The following is a 13,104-nucleotide window of genomic DNA, read 5'->3' as shown; positions in this document are numbered from 1 at the left end:
TTCCCCTACCTCCAAATAAAACAACAACAAAAAACTTGGCAAGTTTAAAGAAAAAAGAATAAGTGATTAATGGGACATTTTTTTGGGGGGGGGTATGAGATGCTAATGATACATTAGTAGGGATAAAATTTTTGCCTTCTTTTCTATATTAGGAATTTGTATAAAGTTTTATGTTTTTTAACTGAAATGCCTAACTGGTAATTGTTACACTGTCTGTGATCCTGGAATAAAGCATTATTTCATGAGTATTATTAAGAAAGAGTATAAAACATTGCTATTTAATATAATCTCATGTATTGGGGTTTTAGAAGAGTTGAATATAAGGATTTTAGCAATTTGTTACAAATGTGCTTGGGGAATTTGCTAATTTGCTAGTTATAGATCTCAATGAGTTTTTAATAAAATTTATCTCCGAAAGTAAATCAGCATCCCTAATATCAATTAGATTTATAAGTCTGGATTTTGTATTAGTTTAAAATGATTTTCTTCTGTGTAACTGAACTTATTTCACATAAGAATAAAGCAAATACTTAAAATTGTCACTAGGTCCTTGAGCAATCCTGCATGACAGGTTGAAGTTTCTTAGTCCCAGTTTTCTTGTAGGAGAAGGTGCTAATTACATACAAGATGTGGGAATTTGAAACAGTAAGATTTAGAATTTGTGATTAAAAAAAAATTTCTTCTTCAGCTTCTGACCAAAAATAAAACCACATTCCCTTTTTAAATGTGTAAAGCATATTGAAAACTGTGGTTATTAGACCCTTGTTAAGAAACATTCAGTTTCATATAGATTGACAGTTATTCTCAAGAATTGCAGAGCAAATGTGGCCATATTTACTCTTATTGTAGATTTTATTCTTTGTGTGAAAATGGTGCTTTGGAGGCAAGTTCTATATGCAGTTTCCCAAGGAAGCAGAACCCTTTTTAAAACTGTCAAGGATTAAATTAATTTACCTTGGGAACAAAACCAGAAGGTCAGAGAGCTTTCAGTACTCAAGTATATTTGTTTAAAATTTGATTAGTTATAATCATAAGTTTGAGCCTGAAGGGGAACCTAGTCTAACCCCCTTATAGATTAGAAAACTGAGGCCCAGAAAGGTAAAGAGTAGGCCATACAGGTAATAAATGACAGGGGATTAAACCTGAGTTCTTTGTTATAAAAATTTTGATGTAAAAATCCAGCATTCTTTCTACTTCCAATTCACAATGTTTTGTTATAAAAAAAGGCTTCAACGATTATTTGGTTTTTGAAGGGGAGTTAAAAGGGAAAGTGATTTTGAGTTTTGGATATGGCCATTTTCGAAGACTTCTTAGCATGCTATTAATATGCCATATATTAATGACTTATAGTAGATAATGTGGATGGAAATATTCTATAAGATGTTACATTATAATGGTAGCATTTGCATAGCAGGGTTTTTGATTTATAAAAACGTTTTTTGAACCTTTCAACATAAAGAGAATTCTGTGGCATCCTTGAGTCTTTTTAGTTTCATGTTCTTTGATAAAATTTTCCATACTACAACTTCTGTTTCTCTAGTTTTATCCCAGGAAATAAAAGCAAATTTTCCAAAATCAATTCTAAAGATTTTCAGTATGTGTTAATCTGATTTGAACACCAAAGTACAATCAAATTTGAGTTAGGTTTAGAATCCAAATTATCTTTGACTAACATTTTCTTTGGTCAGAAAAATAAAATTGATTTAGACTTTTAATGAATTGAATCTATTCCCTTAGGGTTTGGTTTTTCTTTGCTAATATGACCATAGGAGCAAATTTCTTGGATTTTTATTTTTATTTTTTTAATATGGCACTAGTTCCCGTAATTGGTAAAATATTCCCAACCTGCTTTGCCCTATATAGGTCTAATCCTGACTGGCTTTTTCAGCACCTGAAATATATCTGAGTCAGATATTGAAACAGCTGTAATAGAGAACACCTCAGCATATTCCTTTTATTTAGAGATGAGACGCTTTGGTGCATAACTGGTATTATACTACTTCATTTGGGACTTGCTTCAAGGTAAATCTCCTCTATACATAGAAATTATAAAGAGGAAATACATGGCTTTAGGTGTATCCATTTGAGAGAGTATACTCATTTTTTCCTAGAGTAGTTTTTACTCTGCCTTTCTTGCCCATCTTTTTCAATTAAAAGAACTCATTTTTGTGTTTTTTATTTGTTTTTGTTCTCCATGTTGTGTCTTCAATCTTGTGAATATTGGGTTCACAGGTTGGGATGTCATTTTGATTTTTTTTCTTTTACAGTTTCCTGGAAAATTTAACTTTTATGCACAATAACTAAATGTCATCAGGCTCCAATTGAATAAGTTAGTTTAAATATATTGGCTTTCACAAAGAATAACATGGAGTATGTTATTTTGAGCACAGTGTAGGTTTTTTGAGACTTTAAAAGTTTGTCTAAGTGTATGCATCCTATATCAGTTTATTCAAAATTACCTGAGATTAATGTGGTCATGAATTTATTGAAAAATTTGAAAATTTGGAGCATTTAAAATCAAATTTGAATTGTTCCATAAATTCTTGGTTTCTTAAAAAAAACAAAACCCACTAAACATACCTGTTTAAATTTTAATTTTCCCCATGTTTTAGAGAATTTATAGATTTCATGATCAGTAAAAGTTATCAGTTAAAATACTTTAGGGAAAGTCCTCAATTTATAAACATTCAATTTAAGAATGATTTTATATGTTAATGAAAATCTTACTTTTTCACCAGCATACTTGTGCAATTACTAACTCTTGTTAATGCTGGGACATTACCCTTCTAACCCTCCCTCTCCCCAGGATACTCAGAGATATTTAGAACCAGAGGATTTAGGGTCCAGAGTTTATTTGGAGGGTACTGTTTAAATGTATTTCTGTTCAAAACATTTTTTTGTTGACTATCTTAATACTCTATTATATTGTTTCTTTGGGAAAATAGGTTCTGATTCTAAATTGCTGTATTTTTTGATTGATAGTTTGTAAATTGGGGACTTGATGTTGTAAATCTTTTTAATGCTTATCTTTGAAAATAAATGTTAATGGCATAAAATAATTTTGAATAGATAAAAATTCTAATCTTTGGGGTTTAGTAGTAAAATATATGGTTATTTGATGAGAATTTTTTAAAAAGATAACTTTCAAGGTAATTCTGTTCTATGTTGACATTATAAGGACATAAGAAGGGATACTATAAATGCGAATTTAATGTATTTTTATGTGTCCACTTAGATATGTATCAGTTCATTGTTGAAATTGAAGCAATCTCTGTAATAGCATACTTTTACATTTGTTACCCAGACACACATACGCATGAACTAAGGTGGTTTTGGATAGCCAGACCATTGGAAGTTTTGGCTTTCTGTGACTGGCAGACTTCAATATTTGTATATTCCTAATGTAGGAAAGATAAACTATATTTTATACATTACAACACTTAAGGGCAGAGGACAAAGTTAGAAAGAACCTCTACTCACATGTCAGAGCAGGGGAGAAAGAATAGGGTACCAGATAACAAGTCTTTATAATATATCTATGGGGCAAGAAAACTATGTCTGGGTTACACATTCAATTTTTGCTTATTTGGGAAACTGAGTTGAAATTTCATCATGGGAAACAGCAGTAGATCCCAGGAGCTCACAGATATCCAGGCAGGCAGAAGTATAGCTAATTAGAATCTTATTTTAAATGCTATTTTTCTGCTTGAGGATATAGTCATATATATCAGATCTGTCAGAAAGGTTGATTTGGAAATACTTAGGCAAGATGGAAAGTGATTGTTTAAAATGTTTTCTGTTCTTTTTAATACCTTGGAAATAACCATTCACTATGGACTAGACAAATGGTTAATTATAAAGGAAAAGTTAAGTACTTTAAGGTATACTTAAGTATACCTTCTAGTGAAGCTACACTGAATAAATACCTAATTTGCAATTGAATGAACCCATATTGATAGTTATAGAAATATCATGAAAATCTCTTTTCTTTAATTTTTATTAATCTCTTGCCTCATATAGTGACATTTTTTGATGTAGTACATAGATAATTTAAGACCCTTTTTACTTAAGTCTGGAGTGCACAGGAAAAGGATAAACTATGAGGATTCAGTTAATAGTGTTTAAATTGTATAGGCTATCAGAAAACTCTTTTGAGTTTGGAAGTGAGTCATGAAAATGTTATTTACTCCAGGAGTCCAATCTGTTGCATACTTCTGGTAGAGACTGGGGATTTGGAGAAAGAGAAGCCCATGAAACTCCATGGAAATTTACCAGTTCCTCTCCAACTCACTTCTCAGGAACATTTGAGCGTCCATGGTCTGGAAACTTTTTGGGAAGTAGAAGCAGATTGGTAAGACTCACATCAAACCTAAATTAGGTCTCTATTGTATGTGGGAAGGATGAGGTCATCTTTTTTTTTTTTTTTTTTTTTAACAGTTCCTTTAATTCTTTGATTTTAAATTTCAAGCACATGTTGAACATGAAAACCTTCGGAATGAATGAGATTTTGATATTCATCTTCAGTTTTATTTCTTTAGTTTGTAGTTGAAGTATAGCATAAAATTTTAATTTATGCCCTTTGTTTTTAAATCCTGATTGCCTTTCTTTGAGAAAAGTGTTATTTAAATCAGGTCTTTTGAGAAATATCAAAACCAGTTACTACCACAATCTTTCTGCCTTTAACCCTCCTATATAGTTTTTGAGAATTCACTGATTTATTCAATAAACTTGAAATACTTGCCTTCATTCCATTCAGGGGAATACTAACAAGCCTCGGAGACACTTAAAAGACTTTATTATCAACATTACTCTACCCTCTGCTTCCAGCGTCTTTTTCTTTAATTCAACGTTTTATCTCAAAACCTCATATTGGTTTGGTACCTATGAAACGATGGTTTTAAATTATGATTTTAGTTGATATGTAACTACTGCTTATTTATGTTGTCAGTCTGTTTTGTTTTTAAGACTACTTACATTTTTGACCTGATTCATTTTGAGTCTTTGCTCTTTCCTTGCAGATTCCATTTTTGCCTAGATTGATTATTCCCAGCTGAAATTCTAAGATTCTTTAATTTTATTTCATTTCCAACAACCTTCCCTTCATTTAGTTTTTATATAAAATTTCGATTTTTGCAATAATAAATGTTTAAGTATTTTTACTCTGTATTATAGATTCTACTAGTCTACTGCAGGCCCTCCTCAGTGTGGAGGTGACTCCCAGGTTTTTAGAGGTTTATGCCAAGAAAAGTATTAATTCAGGCAGATCTTTCTAAACTTGGAAGCCTTGGAGTATGGAGTCCAACAGTGAACTTATTAAAACCCTTCTGAGGGCTAAATTTAGAAGGTTTGAATTTACAAGGTCAATGGGGAGGAAGACCTCTGGAAAGTTAAAACTTCTCTTAGATCATGATTTTTTGGTTTCTGCCCTATTTTCAGTCATCTTCTGTTCACCTATAAATTTATGAATATTTTGAAAAATTATTGAGAAAAATACTGTATGCCAAGCACTTGGATATAATCATTAAGGAACTTGCAAATCTAGTTAGGGGGTAGGGTATGGGAGAGAAGAGAAAACAAATCTTACTAAAAATTAGCTGACAAAGTATTGCAATGGTAGTCACAGTATAAGAAGCAATAGCTGGGAACTATTATACAGTTGGTAAAGGGATTCTGCAATGATTCAGTTCCAGTCAACAGAATTTTTGGTATAGGGAATTGAAATGGTTTTTTAGTGGCTAATTGGTATGATTTGAATTGGCAGGAAAGAGCTATAAGATTTGCTTCTTAAGCTAGTTTATACAATGGCAGGGCTAATAAGATATTTTATTTTTCATTTCCATATGAAAATGAATTCTTGAACCATTTTATACTTGGAAATACTGTTTGAAAACTAAAATTTTGTATTTGTGGATACTAAAGAGCTTTAAGAGATCTAATTCAATTCCTTGGGTCAAAACTTAATGGCCAACCTCTGGTTGGCTTCCTAATTCTATATAAAACTTAATAGAAGCTTCTGGGATTTCTATCCATAAAGTTAAGTTCTAAATAGAACTATGGTCTTATGTTAAAATTTTTATTTAAAAACTATTAAAAATACTGATGTACATAATTCTTAAGCCATAAAATTTTTGACTTTGAATGATTTAAACCAAACCTTCATTATGAATTTTCATCCTCACCCCCCCCAAAAATTTTTTTTTTTAATTACTTTTGTAGCTTTTAAATTTTTATTTTAAATATATCCTGTATCACTATCATACTATTTATTTGTATGGGCGCTTCTGACATATTTTAATTGTAGGGAAACCTGCACAATTTTTCTGGTGTTATCAATTAAATTTTCTTGAGCATATTGAAAGTTACTATACTAAATATTACTGAAGCATACTTTTTTTTTTTTTAAAGAGCAATTTCTGATTTTAATAAGTTGAAGCGATGAATACTACTTTAATTGCGGAATATTTATCCTGTTGGACTACCTCATGGGGAACAAAAGGGATTGGCATACACTTGTCAAATATGTGATTAAAATTCATCTGTATTTTTTTAGACATGAGAATCTAGGTTTGAATTCTAGCTCTACCATTTATGTGACCTTAAGTGAGTCATTTTATTCCAATTTTGTCTAGATCTTTTTCTCCATTTGTAAAAATGAATGAATTAGACCAGATAATATTTAAGGTTCCTTCTGGTTCCTAATCCTAAAATCTCTATGATATGCCTTTTAGTAATTTTAAACAAATGCTTAATTTGTATTGACATAGCACCATCTCAGTGATCTCATAGCTGCTATTTATCCTGTCCATTGAGGGTTTTTCAATATTTCTAACAAATTTAAATAGCTCTAGTATAAGATTCAAAATAAACGTTCAATAGCATGGTTTCTGCTAAAACTTAGGCATGTTTGATGTGTGTTAATTTGTTATTCAGCAAATGTGACCATTAACATTATATTAACGTGTGTGCTGTTCACATCTTATTTTTGCTTGTCCTTTCACAGAAAATTAGAATCATATAATATTATTTAATAACAGGGCTCTTTATCATATTCCTTTTTATAGCAGCTTATGGTATTAAAATATTTGTTTCTCATATAATTAAAGATTGTGATTTAGGTACAGATTGTATTTTCAGTTCATTTTTTTTTTTTATTTGGTAAACTAGCTAAAAATTTTGTTTATTAAAGGGAAGTAGGTGATTTTGTGCTTTAAAAAAATCTAGAGCTTAGCTGATTTTGATTGAAGTGTTCAATGTTAGTGATATCCTGCTGCTTTATTTATTTATTTATTTATTTATTTTGTATGGGGTGGTTATTTTTAAATAGAGTTTTAAATTTGTGTGTGTGTGTGTGTGTGTGTGTGTGTGTGCCCTCACTTTGACTTTATTTCTAAGTAAGATTGTATTCTTGCAAGTTCATGCTGTCAATGATTTTTGTTTTTTAACTGTCTAAGGTCCAAGTTGTGAAAGTTGAAAATACTTAATGTTGAAAAGAACTTTAGTATTTTGTGTATGTGTAAAATATATCTGCTATGTGTTTTCAGACATTTACTTTTTCACTAGAATCTGGCATTCTGGTAAATAAATTTTGCATTTAAAAATTTAATTTATAACTACTTTAACATTTTTGGAGGGATTAATGCAGGAGCAATTTGGGAACAGGCCTTCCCACCCTTTCCCCCTCCAAATTGTCTTGGATGATGCGATAGGGGTGACTAATCGGTATATAATAAAAAGAAGCCTGGATCTCAGTTCTAATTTTGATTCTTATGTTGCTTAAACTCTGAATCTGGATCATCATTTATAAAATAAAGGGTTCTAAATAGATCATCTTTATTGTGGTGGTGTCTATTACCTTAAAAACTATTTCTAGTCATATTACTTATGTAAAATATCTTTTTTTCAAGAATTGTTACTCAAGAATAGATTTCAAACTAAAACTCAGTAGTCCTTTGAAAGCAAATATGTTTAAATAAAAAACTTATTAATTGTTAATAAAAGTTACAAACTACCCAAGCGTGTGTGTGTATGTGTGTGTGTGTAGCTTACATGTCAGAATTTGCTCAGATAAATTAAGACCTGTAGAGAGGGATAGATGGTTCTTGAACATGAAAAAACATTTTAGATGAAATTTTAAGCTGCAAGTAGAAAGCAAACTATTTTATTTTCAATCTAATTGTTTTTTTTAACTTGTAGGCAACATCATCAACACTGACTTCACCTTTTCAGTCTTCATGGTATGGTGAATCTGAGAGAACTCAGGGAGCATACCCAAGATTGCAAAACCAGCAACGAGAACATGATTCAAAGAGGCCTAAGCTTTCTTATACAAGTTGTACATCTACCTCAACTGGGAGAAATAGTGGAAGTGGTTTGAATTCAATATCAGGTAATAATGAAATCACTAAAGTCAAACTGTAGTAAATATTTTTCAAAAGCAGGAAAAAAAATTCTGATTTGTTTTTGTTTTCATAAGGCAAAACCTTTCAAAGAGCCAAATATTTGGAGTTGAATGGGTAGAAATAATTTTTTAGGTTATGAGACTGAATTATCAATTATGTTAAATGTCCAGTCATCCTTCAAGTCAGTACTGAAATTAGAAAGTGAAACTTGATAGTTTTTCTAAAGTTTTTAAATAAAAATTTTAACATACGGCCATAGTTCTATTTAGAATTTAACTTTATGGATAGAAATCCCAGAAGCTTCTATTAAGTTTCAGATGGATTTAGGAAGCCAACTAGAAGTTCCTTCCTATTAAGCTTTGACCAAGGAATTGAATTAGGTTTCTTAAGGCTCTTTATGATCCACAAATACAAAATTTTAGTTTTCAAACAGTATTTCCAAGTATAAAATGCTTCAAGAATTCATTTTCATATGGAAATGAAAAATAAAAGATTTTATTAGCCCTTCCATTGTATAAAGGCCATCATGATCACTTAATAGCAGTTACCCCCAAAGGAACTTAACTTTTGAAAGAGATGAGAATGGAGTAATTGTATTTGAGGAAGGAAAGGAAGGACTTGTATGGGATTGTTGGGAAATCCTCAGACTTGTAACTGATGAGGGATTGGGACCTTTCTTTGTCTCCAGGAATTCTTGGTGACTAGCCCAGGATTCTACCTTCATCTTGCCAGCAAATGAACTAGCTTGAGCTTATTAGTTGTGGAGCAGGAAAAAAAAGAGAAGTGATGAACTGTGTCTTATGGATAACTATTCCTTTCCCCTTTCCAAATTACTCATGGGTTTCACATTTACTTTTAGTATCTCTCTTATAAATAGGAATAGTGAAAGAAGACACCTCTGACCTTAAAAATAAAGTATAGGAATAGGAAACTTGTGTTTTGATTCCTGAAAATTTAACGTAAACTTTTTTTTTGTTTGTTTCAAAGGAAAATGTCTGAACTATTCCTTTACACAAAGCTATGACAATAAAGGAAACAACTATTCCTTTTTCCCCTTGATTTCATTTCAGAATTGGAGACGCTCAGGCAGGATTTGTCACAAGGCTAGAGTCTTCCCCATAATCCAGATTTCACTCCTTAACACTGTCTGCTTTTGTAGCTTCCATGCTAAGGCAGTTTTCAAACATGTGGATTTTGTAAAATCAAGAATTTGATTGGGAGGAGAATAGGATAGGCAGATTTTTTTTTTTTTTTAAATAACTTTTGAATTCCATTGGCTTCCCATCTCTAGTGTCATACTGAAATGGATTTATCACTCCATTTGTCTAGCTTTTTCCTTGCAGGAAGGATCCATCTTGAGGCACACTCCTTATTAGTAGGTATCCCTCAAACATATTATTAAAACTAACACAGAATTTTGAGCCTCTCTACTCCTGGGCCATACCATATTGTGTATTTTAATGACCAGTGTTTGGCATTATGGAAGGTGTAAAGATTTGATAAAAGTATTGATACTGCTTTGGTGGAATTTAATGACTGAGTTTAGAAACCTGACATAGATAACCACAATACAAAATAGGACATTAGTATATAAGAGAGCTGCAAACAAAATGTTTTATGAGAGCAACTAAAAATATCAGGAAACGTTTAATGGAAGAATTATTATTCGAATTGTACATTGAAAGATGGATAGCAAATTATATTGGGTAAAATGAAGAAAGGAAAGAACATTCTTTTTATAGGGAAAAGTTTGAGTAAAATAAAAGAAAGTGGAGGTGTACAAAGTATATTTGAGGTACTAAGAGCAATCTTACGTAGAATATAGCAGGGATATATAGAAGATAAAGTGAGCATAGAAGCTGGTTATGGAAGGCCTTGAATGATCAGCAGTAGTGTTGGAATTTGGTTGAAAAAATTTTGAGTACAGGAATCATGACCAGATATGCTTCAGTGTGATGAATAAATTGGAGAAGATAGGTAGTGTAAAAGACAACCTCTTAGGAAGTTTTTTATAGTAGTCCACATAAGTGATTACTTAGAGTCAACAATATATTTAGTGGAATGAGTCCTGGATTAGGTATAAGAAGACTTGGGTTTCAAGCCCATTTCTGTTACTTGTTCTTTGAACCTAAGTTCTTCATCAGTAAGATGGAAATAAGGGTAATATGTACTTTGCAGGCTTGTTGTGAGGAAAGTTCTTGGCAAATCATAAGGTGCTATATAAAGTAAGAATTGTCAAAAGAATTGAAAATGGCACTTGAGAAGTATATGGTAGGCATGAGCTAGCAGAAATCAAAGAAATGATAATTATGCCATCTTTTTGTTCTTGATATGGAAATGTTCATGTTAATTATTTGCAATATTAATTATAATTATATTTATATAATAAAATAATATAACTATTATAATTATAATAAAATAATTTAAAAATTTTGTGATTTTTAAAATAAGGTTAGTTGCACTAAGAGTGTGAGGGACAATTGATGGTCATCCTTATCCTTTTATATCACTTACATTCTTGCAGTAAGGGGCAAGGCAGTCCCCATTGTGTTGGTGGATCCTCATGGTGTACTTAAAGAAGGAGTAGGACAAGAATTGCACAGAATGAGTGCCACAGATGTGTTTCCATCTATATCTTTGAAGGAAAATATTCATTTCATAAGATCAGATCTATTTGAAATTAGGGATGAGGAAGACAAGATCAAGATTTCAAAGATAGGTGACTTTTAAGTGAATGATGGTGCCATTGATTGAAATAGTAAAATCAGAATCATCATAAGGAGAAGATTAAAAAGATAAAATCTGAATGAGTTAAATTTGAGATCGTACAGACATCTATGTGGCAATGGCCTCTAGAAAGTCAGAGGTGTCTGTAGTTTGAAGAGAAATTGGAACTGGAATTCAAGATTTTAGAATAAACTGATTTAGAGATGATAGGTAGAGCTGTTAGATGACTAAATTTACCAAGCGAAAAAATATAGTGAAAAATACAGAATGCTGGTTTAAGTTGAAGCACATGGCATAAGGTGAAAAGAAAAAGAAAGGGTAGTTTTTTGAAAGAGATAGCAAGAATAATAGAGATAGAAAAAAGAACCAAGAGAGTGTTTGTTATCTGTGTCTTAGGAGAAATATTTTTTGGGAGGGTGTTATCTATTTTAATCTTAACACACTGCATATAGAGTTGGAGGGCGAGTGCTTAGCAAATTAAATTATTATTGACTTTATTCTATGTAAATAGAGTCTTTGGTTTATATAAACCTTTATTAGAAGGTACTTTTAAAAATTAAAATACTTCCTGCTTATCCTAGGATTGATAAACTACTGAGTTGTCTAGAGCCCACATTTTAGAATCATTTTTGATAGTTAATAATGCTTTAAATAACTTACAGGGTTGTTGTGAAGAAAACCCTTTGTAAACCTTTAAAATATGAGTTACTAATGCCTGAAAGGTAATCATATTAAGGCAAGAGAATGAAGCTAAGTTTTTCATGGTGTGGCTTTATACTTTAAAATAAAGTTGATTTGTGAAATTTACAGATTTTTGAATTGGGTATGGCAAAGATTTTAACCATTGTCTTCCATGAGTATATAAATTTAGAATTTCTTCTCCCACTTAACTCCTTCTTCCCTCTCGCCTCCAACTAATTACTGGAGTTCATTTTTTACACTCATTTTCTTCAAGAGACAAATGAAAAGAATTAAATGACTATTGTTGCTGTCATAAATGTCATGATTTCATGAGGTTGGTAGTTTGTCTTGTAGAGAGATGAATCCCTTCTATTACAGATACTTACTGTGCATTTATCTCTAAGCTGTTTTATGTTGTAATGAAATAAATAACTGGTTCAAATTTAATTATGTAACTTGTAATTTTAGTAATTGATATTAAACAGAAGTTTTGTCCCAACTTGTTTCTGAAAAATAATTCTCTTATAGCCAATCATGATGCATTTTATGTCTAAGAATATAGGTTATGAAGTCATCATAGTGTTTTACTAGAGAATTTTTTTTTTTAATAGATCTTGACCTGTACCAAAATAAGTGCCTTTCTGTTTTCATTATGCAAAAATGAAGTAGCAATTCAAAAACATTGGTGGCTTATTTTCTGTAAAAGATCTGCTATATTTTGTATCCCCAAAATGTGTGATTTCAAATGTATATTAGTGAAATATATGGATGAGCTTTTAAAGACTCTTTGGAAAGCTCTTTGGATTAAAACTTCACTTTTATTTTTAGATTCTTCTTGGAGACATAGCCAAATTCCCAGATCTTCTTCAATGGTACTCGGATCACTGGGGACTGAATTAGTAAGAGAGCGAAGAGATCTGGAAAGGAGAACAGATCCCTCTATTAATCTTATGGATTATAGTCACAGGAGTGGTGATTTTACATCTTCATCATGTACGTTTAAATTGTATTTTTCTTGTGAAGTGCCATTGTTTTTTTCATTGTTTTACATATATTCCTTAAGTAATAAAAAGAAAGAAAAGTAAGTGTAATTTATGACAGTAGGTGGAGAAAGAGGGAAGAACAAATTTAGAAAGCAATTTTATTATTTGGGTTTGGGATTCTCCAACTAATAAGGTGAGTGTTTTAAGCAAAACAGATTTCTCTATTGACCATGTTTACTTAGTCCTTTACCACCACCACCCCCGTGTCTGTGTCTCTCTCTCTCTCTCTCTCTCTCTCTCTCTCTCTCTCTCTC

The 13,104-nt window shown here is 31.3% G+C and overlaps 1 protein-coding gene across 5 annotated transcripts in view; it reads left to right on the top strand.

The window, feature by feature from the left end:
* The window catches only part of MARCHF7 (membrane associated ring-CH-type finger 7), a 47,004-nt gene that overhangs the window by 17,659 nt on the left and 16,241 nt on the right, over positions 1-13,104 (top strand). For 3 of the 5 annotated variants that reach the window (XM_031960590.1, XM_012544756.3, XM_012544757.3), the window contains exons 3-5: positions 4,193-4,351; positions 8,194-8,386; positions 12,636-12,800. In XM_031960590.1, coding sequence (XP_031816450.1) covers positions 4,193-4,351; positions 8,194-8,386; positions 12,636-12,800 — 517 coding nt within the window. The remainder of the gene's footprint in view (positions 1-4,192; positions 4,352-8,193; positions 8,387-12,635; positions 12,801-13,104) is intronic. The other 2 variants (XM_031960591.1, XM_003763890.4) reach the window with 1 other exon arrangement.

The sequence above is a fragment of the Sarcophilus harrisii genome, chromosome 3, assembly GCF_902635505.1.
Source record: "Sarcophilus harrisii chromosome 3, mSarHar1.11, whole genome shotgun sequence".
NCBI lineage: Eukaryota > Metazoa > Chordata > Mammalia > Dasyuromorphia > Dasyuridae > Sarcophilus > Sarcophilus harrisii.
Note: the sequence above shows the minus strand (reverse complement) of the source record. Positions and strands in the feature narration are given on the sequence as shown.